The 21,369-nt window shown below is 46.5% G+C and overlaps 1 protein-coding gene across 1 annotated transcript; it reads left to right on the forward strand.

Annotated features, from left to right (window-relative positions):
- Positions 1 to 14,062: 14,062 nt before the first annotated feature.
- LOC142796054 (anoctamin-7-like) lies at positions 14,063 to 19,451 on the forward strand (the record flags this gene model as incomplete). Its single annotated transcript, XM_075886186.1, has 3 exons — positions 14,063 to 14,365; positions 14,997 to 15,051; positions 19,357 to 19,451. Coding segments are annotated over exons 1-3 (215 nt in total), but the record flags the coding sequence as incomplete, so codon positions are not given.
- Between the last annotated feature and the right edge of the window lie 1,918 nt (positions 19,452 to 21,369).

Genomic DNA, 21,369 nt, shown 5'->3' on the forward strand with positions numbered 1-21,369 from the left:
TATCTTGCCCATGTCAAGATGGCCGCCACGGCTTCACTGCACCCCATTGGTATGGTGGCTGGAAGGAGAGGTGTCAGCATCGGCGCGCCGGAGAGCGAGCGCGAATTCATCCGAATGCGGCGGCGCTGCGGTCGCTTTCGAGATGCCCCTCTTCACGCCTGTGCGTGCGTATCAGTCATTTTTTGTTGCAAATATTTCACGCTACCCTGCGGATTATAACAAAGGCTACCTGCAACAATTCTGGCGGTGCGCTGCCAAGCGTGTATTGGCACTGAAAACTAGTGTTTTCAATTCACTTCGTAGTATAATTCACTTCTGATTCACTTCTGATTGGTCCCAATGTAAAACATGTAGCGTGTTCGGCCATGTAGTTTCTTTTATGCTTCTGCACTCATTTATTGTTGTAACGGTCTTGTATATAGTTATGTTGGTAGCACACCTCCCCCTCACCCCTACCCTCATTTTTTGTTCTAGTCTCTCACTTGTACCACCCCTCATGTAATGCCTCCTTCTAGGAGGCCCTTGAGGTATGAAAATAAATAAATAAATAAATAAAATATCAACTACGAAGCTTAGAAAATAGAGAATCAAGTGACTTGCCGTGAGCTTGACACCAAAAGAAAGTCCGTGCAGTTTTCACTTTGACACCGCAGTGTACTCCGTTAAGTCTCAATGCACGTAAAAGTATCGGCAACCGTTTTTTTCATGACTGGCGCAATCAATGTCTAATTTTACAAGCTAAGCATTTATACTCAGGAAAGGAAAAAACAACATGTAAAATAAACACTACATATGCATTAAGGTTGAAGAGAACAGGTTATACGACACTCAGCTAAAGGAAGTGAATAAGGCAACTAAAAAGAACAGTAAATATACGATGATACAATGGACGTACATACACACATGACACTGAGATCTGATTGGCAAACATGGATACAGTTACGAACCAGTTCACGACAAAAAATTGATTTCTGCATATGTGAACAACAGCCAGACAGTGACATCACAGTTGTTAATGGGAGATTCGTAACAATGTGAACAAGACAATAGTAAAATCACAAGAAACAATTGTGAGTAATGCATACTAATATAAAACAAAAGCTTGTTCGCTGAATTAACACTATGACAGTTAAGTCATGCGTCTCAATCTCTTCTTTTTATTGGACGCATTTCCTTCAGCAACGAGAAAATGCATTCTGGTCAGCGTAAACAATCTAATCTGATTTGTCACTTCCAGTTTGTGGTGTTCACAGCCAACCATATTTAACCTCTTCACAGACAGGCAAGAGATAAGGTCTGTTATGCAGTCACTTTTCAACTTGTTGAAGCTGAAGCAATAGATGAATGCATCTTCCATAGCTTTGACTAGGTCTGTTAAGAACTCAGACGGGTACAGAAGGCATGATTCTGCCGGAAGCAAGCTGGAATTTTCAAAGGGAAGCAACAAACCTGCTACAATTGTTGCCCTTAGTCTTTTTCACAATCTTCCGGGCCACATAGCCACTGACGTAATAAGTGATCCGGAAGTCACTTTTGCGTCCATTGAGATCGGTGTGGTCAGGGAGGGCTTTACAAGCAACAATCATTTCAAGAACCTCATTGAGGCACCCCACATCTAGCATCTTATCCAGCTTATTATGCAATTTTTTAAAATTATTGTGGATGCCCGGACATAGAAAGCTGCTCAGAATTCAAGAAGGTATGTTTCCACGGGAGGGTGACTGTGCCAAACTGTAAAAGCTGAGGCAATGCACAGAGATAAAAAATTGTGTCGTTGAAAGGTGATCATTTGAGCCAGACATTTGCTTTAGAATTCCAAAAAGATTTCAAGCGCGTCTTGGCAGAGGCGATACGTCATCAAGTATTTATAGCCCAAGGTTTTCGTGACATAGTGCAGGATGAAAGGGGCGCTAGTTAGAGAGACGCGAACTCTTTCGGCAGTTGATTCACCCAGGAACCCACCCTCCTTAGGTGCAGCTTTTTTCCAAGTTGCTAAGAACCCGTTGATTGCCTGTAGCTACGGACGATGAATCTTTCGTCGAAATGAGCTTCGCACACAACGCAGTTATTTTCCAGATGGTGTGTCAGCGCGGGGAATCGCACGCTCTCAAGCCTTGCGAGTTCATCGTGCGCGGGAGCAGAGAAGAGAGACGCTTTCTTTCCTTCTTTGCGAGCCGAAAGATATCTCGCATAGCATCCAGGTGCAAAGCAGTGTGTTTGCTGTTTACCCATCACTGTGGCATGGTCACATTGGCACGTATTGATCCCGAACAAGTCCAAATAGGCAAAGCACAGACGTTGCGACTTGCGAGCACACGAGAGAGAGAGAGAAAAAACTTTATTAAAAGGTCAGTCAATTGCTCAGGCATGGCCCGTTGCCCCTAGCTGTCGGCCGGAATCCCTTGGGACGCGGCAGCAGCAAGGGCTTGACTGATGATGTCGCGCTGGACGTTGGGATCTGGGCTGCAGAGCAGGGCCTCCCAGGATTCTACAGTGCGAGAACCATCGTTTCGACTTGGACATGTCCACACCATGTGGACCAAATTCGCTACCTCATCACAAAATTTACACTGGGACTGGAAAACTGCGGGGTGCCACTTGCTGTAAAGTGCGGGGTTTGGAAAAACCCCGGTCTGTAACTTTCGCCACAAAATCTCGTTTTTCTTACTTAGTGAGTTGTCCGCTCTCGGGTACACTTGCCGATTCAGCCTGTAGTGTGCGATGATTTCATGGTATGTGCGCATATACTCGCTTCTTTGTTCGGTAACTTGGGAGGTTCCAGGGGTCGACCGGTAGGTGAGACCTCGGGCGACGGAATGAGCCTCCTCGTTCCCTCTAAGGCCTTGGTGAGCTGGAGCCCAGACAAGCAGAATCTGCTCTTTGGGTACTCCTACCATGTTTAATATACGGACGGCAGTCTCCGTCACCCTTCCCGATTCGTAATTTCTCACAGCGTTTTTGGAGTCGCTGATGACCACCCTGATCCCCTTTTGGCTGATGGCCAAAGCTATGGCCACTTCCTCGGCCTCTACAGTCTCGACACCAAGTACTGTGCAGCACGCAATTAGGCCACCATCTCCCCTGACCGCCACTGCCGTGTGTGCCGCTTTGCTTTCATATTCCGCAGCGTCTGTATACGCGACGTCCTGTCGACCAGTGTACCTAGATTGTAATGCCTCTGCCCTGGCTTTACGCCTGCCTTCGTGAAAGTTAGGGTTCATATTTCTGGGTAGCGGAGGTATCTTTATCCTGTCCCTGATCTGTATCGGTATGTCTTTTGAACGCGCTTGCTCACGCGTGGGCTCATAGCCCAATCTCTTTAATATTGCTCTCCCCGTTTTAGATCCGAGTAGTCTTTGATGTTGTGCAGTCACAGTAGCCTCAATTAGCTCATCGAGTGTGTTAGATACCCCCAACTTCATAAGTCTGTCAGTTGACGTGTTTGGGGGAAGTCCGAGCGCGACTTTCACACTTTTCCTGATAATGGTGTCGAGTTTGCCCCGCTCCGCTTGGTTTAATTTTAAATAAGGTGCCACGTACACTATCCTACTTATTATGAAGGTCTGCACTAATCTAAGAAGGTTCGCCTCCTTCATCCCAGCATGCCTGTTTGCAATTCGTCTGATGAGACGACATGTCTGATTAGAACTGGCTTCCAACCTAGCAAGAGTTTCAGAATTCCTACGGTTCGCCTAAATCCTTAGTCCAAGGACACGGATACTGTCGACCGCGGGGATCTCTGCGCCGTTAACATACAAGTGGATGTCCACTTCAGGCCTGTTGTGGAGCCGCCGTTTTCCGGCGGGCGTGAGGAAGAGTGCTTCCGACTTTTCGGCCGAGCATTTAAGTCCTTTGGGCTCCAGGTACTCCACGATTTTATCAATGGCGATTTGCAGAGAGCCTTCAATTTGGCCGTCACTGCCCTTGTTCATCCATAATGTTATGTCATCCGCGTAAATGGTGTGATTTAAATTCTCAATATCCTTTAACTGTTCAGGCAGTTTCAACATCACAATGTTGAAAAGGGTGGGTGATAACACCGAGCCCTGAGGTGTCCCCCTGTTGCCTAATTTAATGTCCTCGATGGATTCTTCCCCGATTTTTAAAGTGGCTGTCCTGTTCGAAAGGAAGTCTTTGACATAATCATAAAGTCGCTTTCCGACATTCAGGGAGCTCAGACTCTCCAAGATTGATACGTGCCTCACGTTGTCAAATGCTTTTGCCACATCTAAACCCACGATAACTTTTGTGTCTCGCGTTGGCTTGTCTATAATTTGGTCCTTGAGCTGTAGCATCACGTCGCACGCTGATAGTCGGGGTCGAAAACCGATCATGGTGTCCGGATACATACCATTGTCTTCCATGTACCTATTGAGCCGCGTCTGAACGACATGCTCCATGAGCTTACCTACGCAAGACGTTAACGATATCGGCCTAAGATTCTCGAAAAAGAGTTTTTTACCCGGTTTAGCAATGAAAATTACATTTGCGAGTTTCCACTCCTGTGGTATCGTCCCTTTTTCCCAACACTCCTGCATGTACGTTGCTAGGTTAGCGATGGACCTATCGTCTAAATTACGGAGCATTTTGTTAGTCACTCTGTTCGGCCCTGCCGCTGATCTAGTCCTTAGCCGATTAATCTCCGCTCGCACCTCAGCCAGGGAGATAGGGGCGTCTAAGGCTGCGTTTTCCCGCCCTCCATAATCTGGGAGAGGTTCGGATCCGGCGGGATTAATGTATCTGCTCCGAACTTCTTCTAAGAGTTCCTTCCTAGTACCTTCAAATTGGTGCGCCATTCGTTCCAATTGTTGTTTAGACGCTGTCTTCGTGCTCTCCGGATCTAAAAGGTGACGAAGAAGTCGCCACGTCCCGGACGTACTTATATTTCTATCCATCTCCTGACAGACGTTCCCCCACCTTTGCTTCGTGAGCGTGATGGCGTGCTCTTCAATTTGCCTGTTTAAAGCTGCTATTTGTTTCCTGATACTCCGATCCCATCTCCTCTGTTGGAGTCGGTTTTCCAAAGCTTTCTTTTTCTTCCAAAGATTTACTAATCTCGTGTCTACCACTTCGTTGTCCTCCTCGGTTTCCACCACTTCAGTGGCTTCCTTAACAGTACGTAACACCCCATCGCACCACTCGGCAATGTCGGAAATGGGAGTCGGGTCGCCCCTGAGGTCCCTGAAAGAGTCCCAATTTACGGCCTCTACCCTTCGTTTCCGAGGTGTTGCCGGGCCTCCCTCTACCACTATTTCTATGATCATGTGATCACTGCCTAGGTCCTCGTTTGTGTTGCACCACGTGGCACTAGTGCCGCTCCCCGTCAGGGTAAGGTCGGGTGTGGTATCAACCGCGACACTATTTCCCTTCCTTGTTGGCTGCAACGGGTCGGTTATCAAGTCCAGATTATGAGTTTGCATGTCATCCCATAATTTCCTGCCCTTAATTGAAGCCTGCTTATATCCCCATGCCGTGTGGTGAGCGTTAAAGTCACCGACGATCAGCAATGGGTTGTTCTTACTCTTACGTCGCGTAGAAGCGAAGAGATCCCCAAAGTCGCATCGCCTTTGTCTGGGAGAGCTGTATATATTTAATACGAATAAGCTAGCGTTTTTCTTTTTTTGGGGTATTAGTTCTATGAGAACATGGTCGATGTGTGCATTACCAATGTCATGCTGCACCGCCGTAACGTTTCGCCTGACCAGGGTGGCCACCTGCGTACTCGTGCCTTCGCTTACATAGGATTTATAACCCGGCAACGTCGCCTTTCTCCCACATTCCTGTAAAGCTATAACATCCGGTCGATCCCCTTTCCTCAGGAATTCCTGCAGAACCGCACGCTTGCGCGTGAAGCCTCTGCAGTTCCATTGCCAAACGGTGTTCTTACTGAATCTGTGAGCCATGATTGCCACTAAGGTGATTAATCGGCCTGCCTAATACTTCTTGGGCGAGCTGTTCATACGCGCGATCCCTCTTCGCGAATTCTGTTTTAAGTTCCTCGGTAAGTTTATTATCCCGCTGATGCAACTGCTGATTCAGATTTTGAAACATTTCGAACATTCGTTTCTCGAAGGCCTTACGCCATTCATCGTCCTGGGTAGATTTGGCTTCAATGTTTGCCTCCAGTTGCGCTATTTTCATGTCTATCACTGTCGCTACGTTCTCCTCTATTACGGGCTTTTCCGCTTCTTTTGCCCTCTTTCTCGCTGGAGGTGGAGTAGCGCTCTGCTCCTCCGGCATTTTTATATTTTGATTCTGTGGCATTTGTGGTAGGGAAACCGGTGTTGTGTTAGACGACTTAATAGCTATTTGAAGCTCCTCTATTTGCCGACTCATCATTGCTAGCTGCTCTTTAAGCATGCGATTCTCTTCCTTAATGGTTAACATTTCTTCATCGCGTTTATCCTGGGAGGCCCTATCTCCCCAACCCACCTTGCGGTTTGGCGACGTGGGTCTCCCACTGTTGAGGACAGCACTGCCGGAAGTCCCCTCGTTTACTGGACCAGTCATTGGTGGCAGATCTCCTTCTTGTCTTTCCGGTAGTCTTGGGAAGGAACCTGCTCTTCCTCTTGACCCTCTTCGATGCTTCGACCGGCTCCTGGACCGTTCTTTGATCTCTTCCATTCTGCACGTTTGTGGATCGGCGTCTTTCGCCTTCCGCTCTTCTCCTTCCATTCGCCGCCAGGCCTCCCACTCTCTCTTCTTTATTGTATAAGGGGTCCTGAAAGCTTCCTTGCATTTCCGATCTGCTGTCAGATGACCTTTGCCACACAGCTTACACTTGGGCTCACATGCGTGGTCCTCGGGTGGAGCTGTCATTCCGCATCCCCGGCAGCGAACATGGTCGCTGATACACACGTCCGATCTGTGTCCTAGCTGGCCACATCGGTAGCACACCTCGTATCGTTTCTTATAAAGCACGCACTTCAGCGGTACGCCGTAACAGTACATCCACCTGGGCACTGTCTCATTTTTGAAGATGATGACCGCTGAACTTGAGTTCCCCAGCTTCCTAACACCAAGTATCGGCGGGTTCCTTGAGTTGTCGAAGGCCTCTGTCAGTTCCTCTACTGACAATCTCGGGTCAATGCCGCGCACCACACCCCGCCCGCTATCCTCGTGCGGCGCGAGGTACGCCGTGACGTCATAGCTCTTGCCTTCAATCTTGATAGACTTAATCCTGGTCACCTTCCAGACAGTGTCTATGTCTGGAGTGCTGAAAATCAGGGTGCCTTGCTTGTCGTTAACAATGAACACTTCCTTTTCTTGTCCCTTAATCCCCGGAATTTGCGCTGCCATGCGCACCGCTTCACTGAGCCTGGTGTTCGGAATTTTCGTGAGCGCCAGCCCGCACTTCGGACGAATGATTATCTTGTAGTCGTTCGCCGGCAACCGCGGTAGGTACGACGCAATCGAGCGCTCCGCGATCTTGTGCCCCAGCTTTTTGTATGCTGCGTTCGCAGCCGCCGTCTTCTTCCTGTCTTCGCCGGGCTCGGTTCCACTTTCTGCCCGGGCGTTGCCATCTTGGCGTCCCTGTCTGTCACCTCTAGCGGCGTCACGCAGCTCCTTAACATGTTTTCCAACTTTCGTGATCCAGTCAGCGGTTCTAAATTCTTCAGGGGTAATTTCAGTACCCTCCACGGTCACCTCCATTGCCGTCGCGTCTCCACAACGGGGCTCTGAAGCGAACGCCGGGGGCGTCGGCCACCGCCGAGCCGCCGCGTTTGTTCACCGCTAGCGTTAGGCTTTGCTGGGCGGAGACGCAGTCGACACCAAAATAGCCATAAAATGCCCCAAAACGTACTCACAGTCCTGAAGTCGTGGTCTAGATGGTCCAGAGAACTTCAGGCAGGAGATTGTAGGAGTTGTTTGCTGTAACTGCACAATTTCCACCAGACCAAACAACTTTCCGCGGAGCTGATGCGAGGCACATCCGAACTCCCTGGCCCCCTGGTGGCCATCCCGCGAGCACACGAGAAAGCTGCTGGCGAGCGCTCTCAAATAATCACGGTGGCGACTAGCGCGCCGCTCCGCGGCGAAATGAAATACCAGTGCGCCTCCTTTCAAGGTGTGGCCGGGACTATGCTGACACCTCTCCTTCTCGCCACCATACTATTGATGTGTATAGGCGGTGTGTATAGCAAGACTTATGTGTGTCTTGTGTGTGTATAGCGGTGTGTATAGGCGGTGTGTATAGCAAGACGGTGTGTATAGCAAGACCTCCCTGGGTGGGAGCGTAGCCGACGGGAAGAGGCCCGCATGCGCGGCGGTGGAGTAAATGCCACAGGAAGGGGTGCCTGCAAAGCAGAGAGGAGGCGTAGGAGAGGGAGAGGGGACGCGCATGCGCGGTAAGTGGGGTCACGCCACACACCAGATTAGGCTCGACTTTAAGATACTTCGCATCTCAAAATAATATTCTCAAACGAGGAACTGCAGCTGCACCTCATTGTTAAAAGTTAAATATAAAGGTGGTCAAGTATACCCCTGGGTTTCGGACGTTAGGAATTATATGTTTTTCCTACCATGACATTTAGGGGCGAAATCAAAGGGCCACTTACCATGCCACATGACAAATTTTAGTTAGACCGTGGCAGTTTTATGTCCAATGAAGAGCATTATGGCACAAATTTTTTTCCATTCCGTTCATTACGAGCTGAGACAACTGGTATTCTGAAGTGGCGCGAAAAGACAATGTGAGGAGGCGAGCTCGAAACCCTTGCCACCCGAACCCCGTGCCCTTCGCAAGCCAAAAATCTCTTGCTCACCCCATAGAGTTTTCTAAAATTAACTGGAGAAGACTCTGGCGCTGCGATCGTTCAGCGACCATGGGAATGATGGGTAGTACACAGATTTGCATAGTCTTCGTACTTGCGGGTGACAAATCGTACTTGCGGCTTCGTTTATCACTGGTTTCCGTTTTGAAGGAAAGAACGAATATTTTTGAATTCCGCGACCCGATTCGAAATGGTAAACTTAAAGGAATAAGGTGGTGAAGGGAAGCCGCTGAACATTTGTTGAGTTTCGTCTCGTGAGGAAACAGCTCTAAGCCGCATGAACACACATGGAGGCAGAAGCAGGCTTGAAGTACGAAGATTAGAAAAATCTGTGTACTACCCATCATTCACGTGCTCACTGAAGCACCGTGCGTTGCAGCTCCCTTAGAAAAAGAGTCACATGCGCACGACATCCCCGAGAAAGCCCAACCACCCAGGGCCCGAGTGGCGTTGTCTTGTTGACCAGCGTTATTTAGTGATCTACTACTGCCTGTTCTGCTGGATGAATGCCTTGGTGCGCGCTTGTTTGGAGACACTGGTTTAGACCACTGACTTCCTTTGGACGCTCTAGAATAGATGAGCATATTGGGTGCGTGCACGCGTAAAACCGTTCATTTCGTTTCCAGGGCTGGCGTCTGCTCGATGTGCTAACTGCGGGGACACGAACACATCCGACACGCAGGCAAGTTAGCCTAGCTTCTAGTTGCAATTCGCAAAAGAAAAACAGAGGAAAGGACACGCACATTCCCTTTTTCTGTTTGGTCATTTATATCAAGTTTTATTTATCTATTCAAGCAACCAATTACACGAACTACGCATGTCATGTGAAATAATTTTCGCCATGTGACCCGCTATTGTTAACCACGTCAAAGCACAGTCGTCTACGTAGAAGACCGATGTCACAGCACAGCCATCTACGTAGGGAAATACCTACGTCTACGTCATGCCCTCATTCTCTGGGCACGCGCCCGCGAAGAGAAGAGAAAGCAACGTTCATCTTGAAATTTGGCCCATTTGCGCAGCGTGTAGCATTGCAGATGTTGTCAGACGTGATCGTGAATGCCCCGTGTATGCATTACGCTCGTCAGCTCAAAATTGTGAAACCTGGTGAGTGGCTCTTTAAGGCAGCACAACGTGCCTCTGTCAATAAACCACCACCCACGGCGTCTACAGCGGATGTAGAAACCGAAAACCTTGTGAACAACAATAAGATTATCGAAAAGCTGTTAAGAACATACAAAATAAAAGGCCACAACCACGAAAAAACAGTAACATTTACCGACAATCAAACATAATATATGGCAGGGAAAAAATGTTAACAAGAACAAAATAAAACGCTCTTAGCCAGAACAAAACAAGAGGCTGCTATTCATGATGTCGCGCACTCACCTTCGCTGATTGAGCCACTTCTGGCGCGTAGCTAACTGTCCGTGCTACGAGGATGTCTGCATGTCTGTGTCTTGAACATGCTCTCGGGACGGCTTTAAGCTTTCCCATAGTAGAGTACCCTGTACTTTAAATCGTTACCCTCTTTTTCTACCCTCCCCTTCACCCACGTCCTTCGGTTCCATATCAGGCTGACGCACGGGACGGTTTTATGCTCTCCCATAGTAAAGTGCCAAGTACTCTAAATCATTAACAACGTCTTCTAAACACACGTCCAGTAGTTAGGTTGTGAATCGAGCATCAAACAGCACGGGACTGCTACAGCTCTCCCGTAGTAAAGTACCTCTATTACACTAAATCGTTACCCACTTTTTCTAAACACACCTTCCGAATGCTACTCTTCTACCGAAAAGTTTATTATTAATGCCTTAGTGGACTATAGCTTCTTTTAGCGGGACGGCTCAGTGCTCTCCTATAGTTGAGTACGAAGTGCTCGAAATCGTTGAACATCTTTTCTAACCTTCTACCGAAATGTGTATTATTAATGCCGTAGGGTTATCGAGCAAGTGTGCTTGCAGTAGTAACCCAATGAGTGTTTTGAAAAGGCTCTGTGAGGCCGCTCTTCTAGCTTTCACTGTGACTGTCGTGCTGCTTCCGCGCAGGCCTGGCATTTTTTATAAGTGTGGGGCCCACAGGACGGCTTTCAGCTCTCCCATAGTAGATACCTGGTACTCTAAGTCGTTGCCCCATTTTTCTAAACAAATGCACAAAACCTTAGGTATTTATTCCTAGATGAGGCGTGCCAGACGGCTTTATGCTATCCCATAGTAAAGTATCCAGTACTCTGAATCGTTACACACATTTTCTTAACACAGCTCATACCTCATAGTTAATTCTTTAGATGTGGGACGACTTTCAGCCCTCTTTTGGTAGAGTATTAGATATGAAGCAGCTATTTGACTCACGCGTGTAACGCCGTACGTACGTGCGTCCATACGAACGCGCCACAGCGCTTCCTTGGCTGCAGGTATTCGAGCAGTGCCAAATAGGTCACACCGCAGCTGCACGCTGTCGTCACGCTCCTCTCACACGCTTCCCTCGCAAATGCTCGTTGATGTCATTTTCTCCCTCACCCGTAGCACGCTCACCAGCAGCGCCCGCAGCCGCCGGCTCCTCCGCCTTTTCGCAACACAGTTCTACCTCGAATCACCCTCTCTACCACCCACAACACTCGACCGCACGTCGAGTGACTCTTTTGGCTCGTTTGTCTGTGTTTATTGATTGATTGATTGATTGATATGTGGCGTTTAACGTCCCAAAATCACGATATGATTATGAGAGACGCCGTAGTGGAAGGCTCCGGAAAATTCGACCACGTAGGGTTCTCTAACGCGCACCCAAATCTGAGCACACGGGCGTACATTTCCGCCTCCATCGCAAATGCAACCGCCGCAGCCGGGATTCGATCCCGCGACCTGCGGGTCAGCAGCCGAGTACCTTGGCCACTAGACCAACGCGGTGGGGCGTTTGTCTGTGATGAAACTTACACGAAACTAACCCACCTTCGAGGTCTTTCCGTTTCAAACAAACGCTTCCTTGAGTAAATGATACGCCAAGTTTCGCTTCAAAGCGTTCGTCCAGCAACCGCTTCGACGCCCGTTTCAACCGGGTCAATGCCGTGCGCACCGCACCTGCTTCACATTCCATCAGGTTTTCCCTTCGGGGAGATGGCTCCTTTTTTTTATGTACCCTGAATCGTTAAGGACTTTTTCTGAACACATGCTGAGAGTCTTTTTTAGCTACCTGGGACAGCTTATTGCTCTCACCTAGTCAAATACCTCGTACTCTAAATTCTCGAACTTTTGTTCTAAAGAGAAAAAAGAGAAGAGAATGGTAGAAAAAGAAAGGTAGGGAGGTCAACCAGTCCAGGACAACCGGTTTTCTACACTACACGTGGAAAGAGGTGAGAGAGATTGAAAGAAGAAAAAAGAAGAAATGAACAGAAAGCACAATACGCAGCACGTGCACATGCACCGAGTCAGTAAGAGTCCAATAGTGTGGCGTGGAACGTGACATCACTCTCACAGCCGCTTCACCAGGTCCGTCTTCTTCAAAAATATAAGCAGTTGCTTGGTCACCTTCAGCTGCAATGTCCTTTTTCGAAGACATTCTTGAACGAATTCAACAGACATTTGTCTACTGTAAAGGTGCGCTACAATGGACGCCAGTGATTTTCTCTGCACATTGTAGACCAGACAGTCAGACTGTATGTGGCTTAGCGTCTCGCCCCGCCGCGGTGGTCTAGTGGCTAAAGTACTCGGCTGCTGATCCGCAGGTCGTGGGATCAAATCCCGGCTGCGGCGGCTGCATTTCCGATGGAGGAGGAATGTTGTAGGCCCGTGTGCTCAGATTTGGGCGCACGTTAAAGAACCCCAGGTGGTCGAAATTTCCGGAGCCCTCCACTACGGCGTCTCTCATAATATTATGGGGATTTGTCGACGTTAAACCCACAAATCAATCAAATAGATCAATCGTGGCTTAGCGTCTTGTCAAAATTACAGGCATCGCAGGGAGCATCATCGGCCGTTCCAATGCGGACAGAATATGATTTCGTAAATACCATGTGCAACCCTAACCATAAAAAATAAAGCAGTGTGGCTTCTCCTCGGTGGAGTCCACTTGGCATATCGAGATACATCAAATAGCGCCGGCGGTGTTGATCAGTGGTCTGGTTGATCTGGATGCTTGGTGGGGACCATATAGAGAGCGTTGCCTCTTTTGCAAGCCCTCGAAGGCTGCTGGCCGCGTCAGACCTCGAAAGCCGTATGGAATGCCCATGTGTGCCGTCAAGAGCAGCCCGAGTGGCATTATCGGCGTGTTCATTTCCTATGTCGCCGCAGTGAATTGGAAGCCACAGAAACGCCAAGTGGTGCCCTTTTTTAGAGTATGTGTGAATGAGATGCCGAATTTCAAATACGAGCTGCTCGTATGAGACACGGTGTGCTGCTGAAAGCACAGATTGCATGGCTACCTTAGAGTTGGTGAACATCGATCATTGTTGAGGTGGTTCCCGGTTGACCAAACGAAGGGAAGCGCGCACAGCAGTTAGTTCCACAGCTGTCGAGGTTGTGCAATGGTCAGTTTTAAAGCTGATGGCTATAGCTTTGCTCAGCTGTTCAGCTGAGCAAAGCTTTGCATTTGCTCAGCTGTTCAAGTTCTTGGTAGGAAAGACGTGGGGGATGTCATTAGACGCGATGCTGGATCTCTACAGAGCGCTGTTTTTCGTTTTTTTAGATATAGCCTGCCTGCGATGTGCAATACTTTGCAAAACAAATATTCTCGTTCTGAAGGCAGTCCAAGCGCAAGCACTCACAGCGGGCCTTGATTTGTCCAGATGTACGTCAACAGAGGCAACCATTGCGATTGCTCATGACCCTTCAATGCAGACTCACATTACAGTCGAAGTCATGAGAACGCACATCAGACACTTTACACGCGTGCTTCCAGTCATCATATTGCCACACTGCCTTCAGACAGATGCCAAGCATCGTTTGCTAAAACTTTTGTCGAATTCAACGAAAAACTTCGCTCGGGCTCAACCATAGCGCCTAAACTATCGATGTCCTCGTGGTGCCTTATTTGACCAACAGCGCATCTCACTGTGCCAGGAATCCGGAAAAAGAAACATCTGTTCTAAACACACGCCAACTTACGTTATAGGTCGTTGTCACACTGGGGCTGTTCAACGCTCTCTCTTAGTGGCGTACATAGTACTCAAAATTGTAGAAAATTTTCTTCTAAAGACAGAATACTCGGATTGTGGTGCTTAACTTGGGTTTTATTCGCATACGTATAAGGACGGCTCACTGTTATCCCATAGTTGAGTGTGAAGTACTCGATATTGCTGAACACTTCTACACATACCAGAGCTCTCAATACTGGCTAGCGGCACCTCAGGAGCAGGTGGTTCAGGTCATTTTCCCGTCTGCAGAATTTATCGAAGTATGCTTTTTGTTCTATTACGGACAATGTTGTCTCGCAGCTGTGCTCTAATGCTTATCTCAGAGTGTTCTACAACTGCGCTTACTTTCAGAACGACCGAGGACCCAACGGGAGTATGAAGACAGCTTCACCTTCAAGATGTTCCTGTTTACGTTTCTCAACACCTACTCTTCGCTGATATACATCGCATTCTTTAAAGGAAGGTATGTTAGAATGAACTTGTTCTTTTCGACAACCTTTAAAGCGTACATACGAGTCTTGAAATGGGAAACATGCCGTCGCTCAGACGCCATACCATTATTCCGAAGCAGGGGCATTGCACTGTAGACGGCTTTTACTAGCCATCACTGCATTCTAATGACTCAGTGGACTGCGGACTTTTTAGCAAACCACTAGCATGAATGGAACTTTGTAAATAGTATACTCCATGTATGTGGCTGTATGCGTTATGTGTTTATCACTGTTATTCGGTCCCCTCCTTCTTTACACTTCATTTACTATCCCCCTTCCCCCTTGTGCAGAGTAGTATGCCAGTCATGCTAAACTGGTAGGCATCCCGGCTTTTCCTCTCTTGTTTTGCTCCCTGCAGTACGTATGAGGTGTTTTTTTTATAGTTATAACATAAACTGCACTAGTTGATTTGCGAAGTCGTAAAGAAGGCAGGTTGATTTTAAAATTCAAATGATGAATATTTGAGAGCTAGCTTTTATCGTTAGTTCTTGTTGCTAGTTTCGCTTTTTTTAGGCATATGCATTGAAAAGTCTGCCGACACAGAGATTGTCTATAGCGACTTATCAAAAATTCTCGCTCATAATCAGTATTTCTGGCATTTAGGTTCTCTGGGCATCCGGGCAAGGAGGGAACGCTTTTTGGATACAGCTTGGACAAGGTATATACGCTTCGACTAGATCTTTTTCTCGGCATAATGAACAAGAATGGCTAGCGGTTTTTATTTGCAGGTTTAAGAGAATTTTATTTCCAGATATGTCTTACATAGCGTATGTGCACACAGAAAGATGGACAATGATGATCATGTGTATGTACAGTGCGAGCTGTTATATACAGCGAAAATGACTCATTTGTGTATGCAGTGATGTACACTGCAAAAATTGTTCGCTGGTGCAATACCTTTTGAATTAGTAAGTGTACTTGTGGCTTCAAATTTTTTCTACTTTGCGGTCACCAAAATACCTCGTTGCTGGGCTGGTCGATTCATCTCGCCGAGTGTACCACGAAAAATTACGGCTGTTTTGCCAAAACAAGTAACATGGAAATGTGACATACGGAGTTGTAATTTTGGACTTTTTATTCGTAAAAACGTTTCAAAAGCCGATCGAATTCATGACCGTAAAATTTTTATTTCGAATTATCAGGGCAAGCTATGAGAAAATGAATAGAAGTTTCGCCAGTGATGCAGCTGGCATTCTATATGTTGTCCATTTGCCTTATCAATGATCGGGACATAATGACCGGTACTTAATGGCATGTGCTTCGGTGTAAAAAGTTCTGGGGTGTCATGCGCACTAGGCCGAAATAGCATCCAAACCTTGTTTTGCAGTGTTGACTGCAGAAAACCTTCAGTGCCATTGAGTAAGCATGTAGGCGTTCTCATGATTTTTTCGTTGCCTCTGTGAATAGAGGGCCAATGTGCGAATGTCTTGAAGCCAGTGGAGAGCTGAGGCTTTCAGAGAGGCAGTTAGTGCTGGTGAGGACGAGCATAACGAAAGAGACACGGATAACTGGGCTAGTTGGTATTGGTTAATTCTTTAACTGAATAAGGGCACGCACTCAGACAAGGACACTACAACAAGAACTCTTGGTCTGTCCAATTTCCTGTTGTAGTGTCCTTGCCTTAGTGTGCGCCCTTATTAGATTAAAGTAGAAAGAGACACTAGACATATGACGCGAGTGTCCAGTGTGTGTGTCTTGTTCCACTCTTCCTCACCAGCGCTAATTGAATTTTCATTAGGCATCAGCAAGCCCACATCGCTACGCTGGTATACTACATTTGTCACGGAGGATTCCAAGACTATAGCAAAATAAACGTTTTGATCTTTACTAGTTGATTGCTGCTGCCAGATTCCTGTAATCTTGGAAGGAGCCACCCGAGCATGAGCGGGATTCCGGTCGGTCGTCTCTCTTATTCTAAACCTGGCTCTCTGTACAGAGTCCCATACCTATTAGTACGGGGAGGCAGCTTGAAGGACAACAGCATTGGAGTTATTGCTTGTGGCTTCGTAGATGTCGGGTATAGTGGTCATTCACATATGTTTGTCACAAATTGCCAACGTTTGATCATAACTACAGAGCTTCGATTCCTCCAGCAACTACTTTAGCAAATTTGTGGCTCACGAGACAAACGTAATTCTTCGTTTGAGAATCTGCAAATGGAAGAAATAAAGAAAGTACAGGACCAGAAAGCAGCAGACTCAGATGCTTCATCACTGCGAAAAATTCTAAAAATAAGTAAATCTACTGATAAATGAGCGGCCGTGGTATCAGTGGTTCCAAGACAGTGCTCGTTGAACATTGCTTGATGGCAGGACGTAGCTTCCACTTAAACAACGTGATCTCGCTGGCTTGGGTACAAAGGTGAGCTAAATGAAAACTTTTGGAATCGTGGTACATCCGTTATGACACGTCGGCTTGCACCAACAGCCGCGTCCCTCGACCGGAAGTTTACAAGGGCGTATGTGACTATCAATGGATTGGGTGAGCTCTGTTCATTTGTTGCTAATGTATAGTGAGAATGCCACCTGAGTAGGTGGCGGAACGTCTAGGCTATTTTGTTAATACACCAAAAGCTCTTTAATTTGGCATGCGTAATTTCAGGAGATCCGACAACTGAGACGTGTGATCTAATCCACGTGTGATCTAATCCAGTTTGATGACATCAAACTGTCATTATTTCCGACAATATTTGCAGTATGTCTAGTGCGATGGGTGACAAATATGAGAAATAAACGCGCCAAAAAAGTTATCCCGGACAGGCGAGACGGCCAAGGGCTACAGTCTGTGCAAGGCGTTGTCACTATACAAAATGGCATTGTTAGTACGTAATAAGGTGTGGCTTCAGAGCACGTTTCGGATTAAGATAGGGCATCTTGACTCGCGTTCGCGTTGTGAAACGATTAGAACACCACGAAAACTGAGATTTTGCATTGTTATTTGAGAAAGAGTTACTTGGATATGCGTATTCCTTAGTAAATGAAGTGGCAGTGATGCGACAGGCAATAATTTATTGTTTTCTTCATATTTTTCATATTTCAACCTCTGGTAAATTTCAACATTTTCGCCCATCCCACGAAATCTATTACAGTGACTTTCACTGTATTTGTTGTGCTAAATTGGACAAAATATTTTACGATTATACTCGTACAGTAATAAAAGTACTATATGCTCTTAGAACGCGCACAATATCGCTGAAAATTCAAACGTGACTAACCTTAATCACAGCCTGCTGTCGAGAACACATTTTTTTCGGCAAGCGAGACGGACTGGTGCATTCCTAATATTTGACAAATCTCGGGTTGGGATATGAAAAGCGTCCAGTGATTTACGATTGGTGTTGTCCTTGCTTTTCTGCACAATCCCAACCTTCCCCAGTAGCAGCTCACACTAATGCCAGATGTCAGCTTCAGTGGGCGAGCAGCTTTCGTAACTTAATTTGGTGGCAACTATGCCATTAAGCGAAGCAGTGGATTAGCGAGCGAGTACCCTCGTCGTTCAGCAGATGTGTAACTCTCTTACCGTTGAGTACGTTAGTGCCTGGCAGAGGGAACAGATGATAGATTGACCAGGTAAGTGTGAACTTATATAATGATAACACTATGTTCTGAGCCCCGAATTTCTTCCGCCAGTATGTCGTGTGTGAGAGAGAAAGATAGCAGAGAGATAAAGATGCAAGGAAAGGCAGAAAGGTTAACCATACACACGTCTGGTGTGCTACCCTGCACTGGGAAGAGATGAAGGGGTGAAAAGATATAGGAGAGCGGGAAGAAAGGTACACACAATCACGAGCACGCTAGAGGGAGCACACTTAGTCTACAGGCGGTCGCTCAGGTTTGTTGTGTTCAAGTACAGTAGCAGCGCTTCAGTCGCTTTCTACGCTATAGGGCGTTAGTTAACTACATGATTATGACTGTGAACAGTTTTTGCGCACACTTAATGATTACAGGCTCCGCGCACCCGATGTCATATAAAGGTGTTGTAGAAACTTGCTTAGATTGTTAGAGCATTTGGCAATTTTACTTCTTTTTCATGTCTTCTAAAACAGTGTGAGTGATTATAGTTGGACTATTTGTAGATCTCTTGGCTTTTTCCTGCAGACGAGGAAAAAACGTGTCCGCAAGCTTGAAGAACTTGTAATAAATCAATATCGCCAGCCTTCAAACACCCATGTTGTTACCAGGAATCGCGGGTATCATGATGACAATTGACAACGTGCTGAAATTATCTGCAGAGCTTTACTAGAGCGGCAGCTAGCAAGATAATAACACTGTCACTCCTCTTGAAAGTACAATAAGGTAAAATTTCTGTTTTCCCTTCTTGCAATGAAAAAAATTTGAGCAATCGTTGAAAAGGGTACTTGAAAGTGTATTTGTTTTTGTCCGCAGTGCAGCTCCGCTTCCACACAGACAAGTCCTTTTGTCGAAATAGTTGTTCTCGTCATAGAGTGTTAATAATAAACTAGGGAGGGCTTCGGTGCAGGTATCCATGAGATTTGAAATGCATGACACTTCAATCAGCATGGGAATTATCAGTATTGCACGAATTTGTCTAAACTTCGCTCTTAAGGCTCCATTTGGCTTGCAAACACTTTGTCGCGAGAAGTTCAGCGAATATTCAGCAGCTTCACTACACTACCTTAGCTATTTTGGGCTCACCAATTCATGACGGCTTACGAAGTTCCCAATGATCCAGTCTTTCAATTGGAACACCAAAATACAGCCCTAAGTAAAGACACAAGTGCATTAGAAGCCTCGAGCTCGAAGATATGCCAAATCTGAGTACTACCCATTATTCCCATGGATGATGAATGGTAGCCATGCGAAAGTTGTCTCTAGTAAATGTTTTAGGAAAGTCTATAGCTCTAGCTAGATTCCCTGTTCAACAACTGCTCGATGATCTTGCGTTACAGCAGCACTCCATCTTCGCCTTGCCTTCTCTTTAAATTTCGCTTCTGTTTTTCCAGTGTGAAGGTGGCTGTCTGTACGAAGTGTGCGTTCAGCTGGCCATAGTCATGGTGGGCAAACAAGTCATCAACAACATTCAAGAAATTGGACAGCCGTAAGCTTTCCCATTTTATAACTCTATATTGCAGTGTTTGCCTTTCTCGTGGCATTTTTTTTTTTATAAAGGTCTCCAGCCTTCCACTACATGGACGTTCTGGAAACAAGGTCTCATAAACGTTTGCTAGGTGATTGGTGTTCCGCGCCTCAAAGACACCACTGTCTTTCTTGACCTTAATTGCATACGCGAGTGTTTTAAACGGGCGTTACTTAGCTGAGCTTTCTGTGAACGGCACATTTTGTTATTACCTTGCTGTCCACTATGTTGTCACCGGATTAAGAGTCCACTTTTTATTAGTGACAACACCTTGTTCAATCAAAAATTACACTTTTGCTGAGTCGATAAAAAAAAATTCGGCAGAGCCCAAGTACCTGGGAATCGACGTAATGCGAAGCATGCGCAGAGAAGGCGACCATGTTGCAATATTTTTATTGTGTGAAATGACCTAAAATAACGCTAAATATATGTACAAACATTGCAGGTACAGACATATGTTGAAGAGTTGCAGATGTTTATATAACCAGTGGTTTGCACTTGCACAACGATGCCAATTTAAACATACGTATTAGCAACGCCAGAAGCTGATATGAAGTGCTAATGCTCGAGAGGATGCTGACCCTGAACGCTGCCACATAAATTAACTTCAGCGCGTGTCAACTAACCACAATTGACGTCAACCCGACGTGACGGATATATGAAAAGAGCACATGTGTAATGTTTATAATATTGGGTAAGCAGCACTGCAACCACTATAAACATTTCACGAAGATTAACGTCTATTTGAAAAGTACTTCCGAGACCTGGCGTAGCTCTGTGGTAAAATGCTTCATTGCCACGCAGAATGCTTGGGTTCGATTCCAGTTGGGACCGTGACGTTTATTCTTTGCATTCGTCGGTTTGACGCTACCAACTTCGGTTATTTCTTAATGCTCACACGTTAAAATTGCCCATGTGCGTTCTCGTCGTTCCTGAGTAGATACCAAGTGTCAATCACCGGTGGGACATACCCACATACTAGCGGCAGATACCCGCCCGTGGGTATGTGCCACTGTCTGGCGGGACGTGTTTGACGACGTACATGACGGGATTATGACATTATTAAGGCTGCTTGAGCAGCGCTTCATATCCGTCCAACCATCTTACGCTCTTATGCTAATTTTGGTTCACGCCAAGTTAAGGGGGTGACCACGTGAGCACCAAAACGTAAACGGCTAGATAGATAGTTATATACGATCAACGTCGCTGAAGTTCGCTAAGAAATGCTTCGCATTTAGAATATTGCGGGCTTGTGGTGATGGCTAAGGATTTTATTACAATAACACATTAGCGGATAACATGTTAGAGCAGTTACAATCATTTTTAATGCTTGTAAAGTGTTTTAGCCAAGCCAGTATTATCAGGTTTGGCTGCACGTAACATCATGCATCAGTAAAAGTTCAAAACCCAATTTGCAGTTTGGTAGTTCATCCTAGCTGCGAATGCGTATAAAATTAGCAGAGATACAAAGTGCACCGAGCTTCCTTGCGCACTGTTGTAGAAGATCCAACGCCCCTAGACCCTCATTTCGCTACAAGTCTTCAGTACTACAGGGATATTAGGAAACATTATCCGCCAGAAATGCCACGAGCTGAAGAGACGCTCCTGTGCCGTCCGTGGCTCGTGGTGACCTTTTCGAATGCTCGATCGCTTGAAATTGGAATTGCCAGCATTCCGACATGCGACAACTGTGGCTGCGCGGAGGCAATCGTCCATGTTTTCTGCGAGTGTTTTTGCTTCAGTGTGCCAAGAAAATAACTTTCGAAAGTTCTAGATAGACTTTACAATCGCCAATGGTAGGAAGAAAGGGTCTTTGGACATTGGCTGAGACCGTCCTCGGCATGCAAGGCATTGAGAGCGTTGTCGCACTTCTTGCGGG

Source organism: Rhipicephalus microplus, unplaced genomic scaffold (genome assembly GCF_043290135.1).
Source record: "Rhipicephalus microplus isolate Deutch F79 unplaced genomic scaffold, USDA_Rmic scaffold_1057, whole genome shotgun sequence".
Classification (NCBI taxonomy): domain Eukaryota; kingdom Metazoa; phylum Arthropoda; class Arachnida; order Ixodida; family Ixodidae; genus Rhipicephalus; species Rhipicephalus microplus.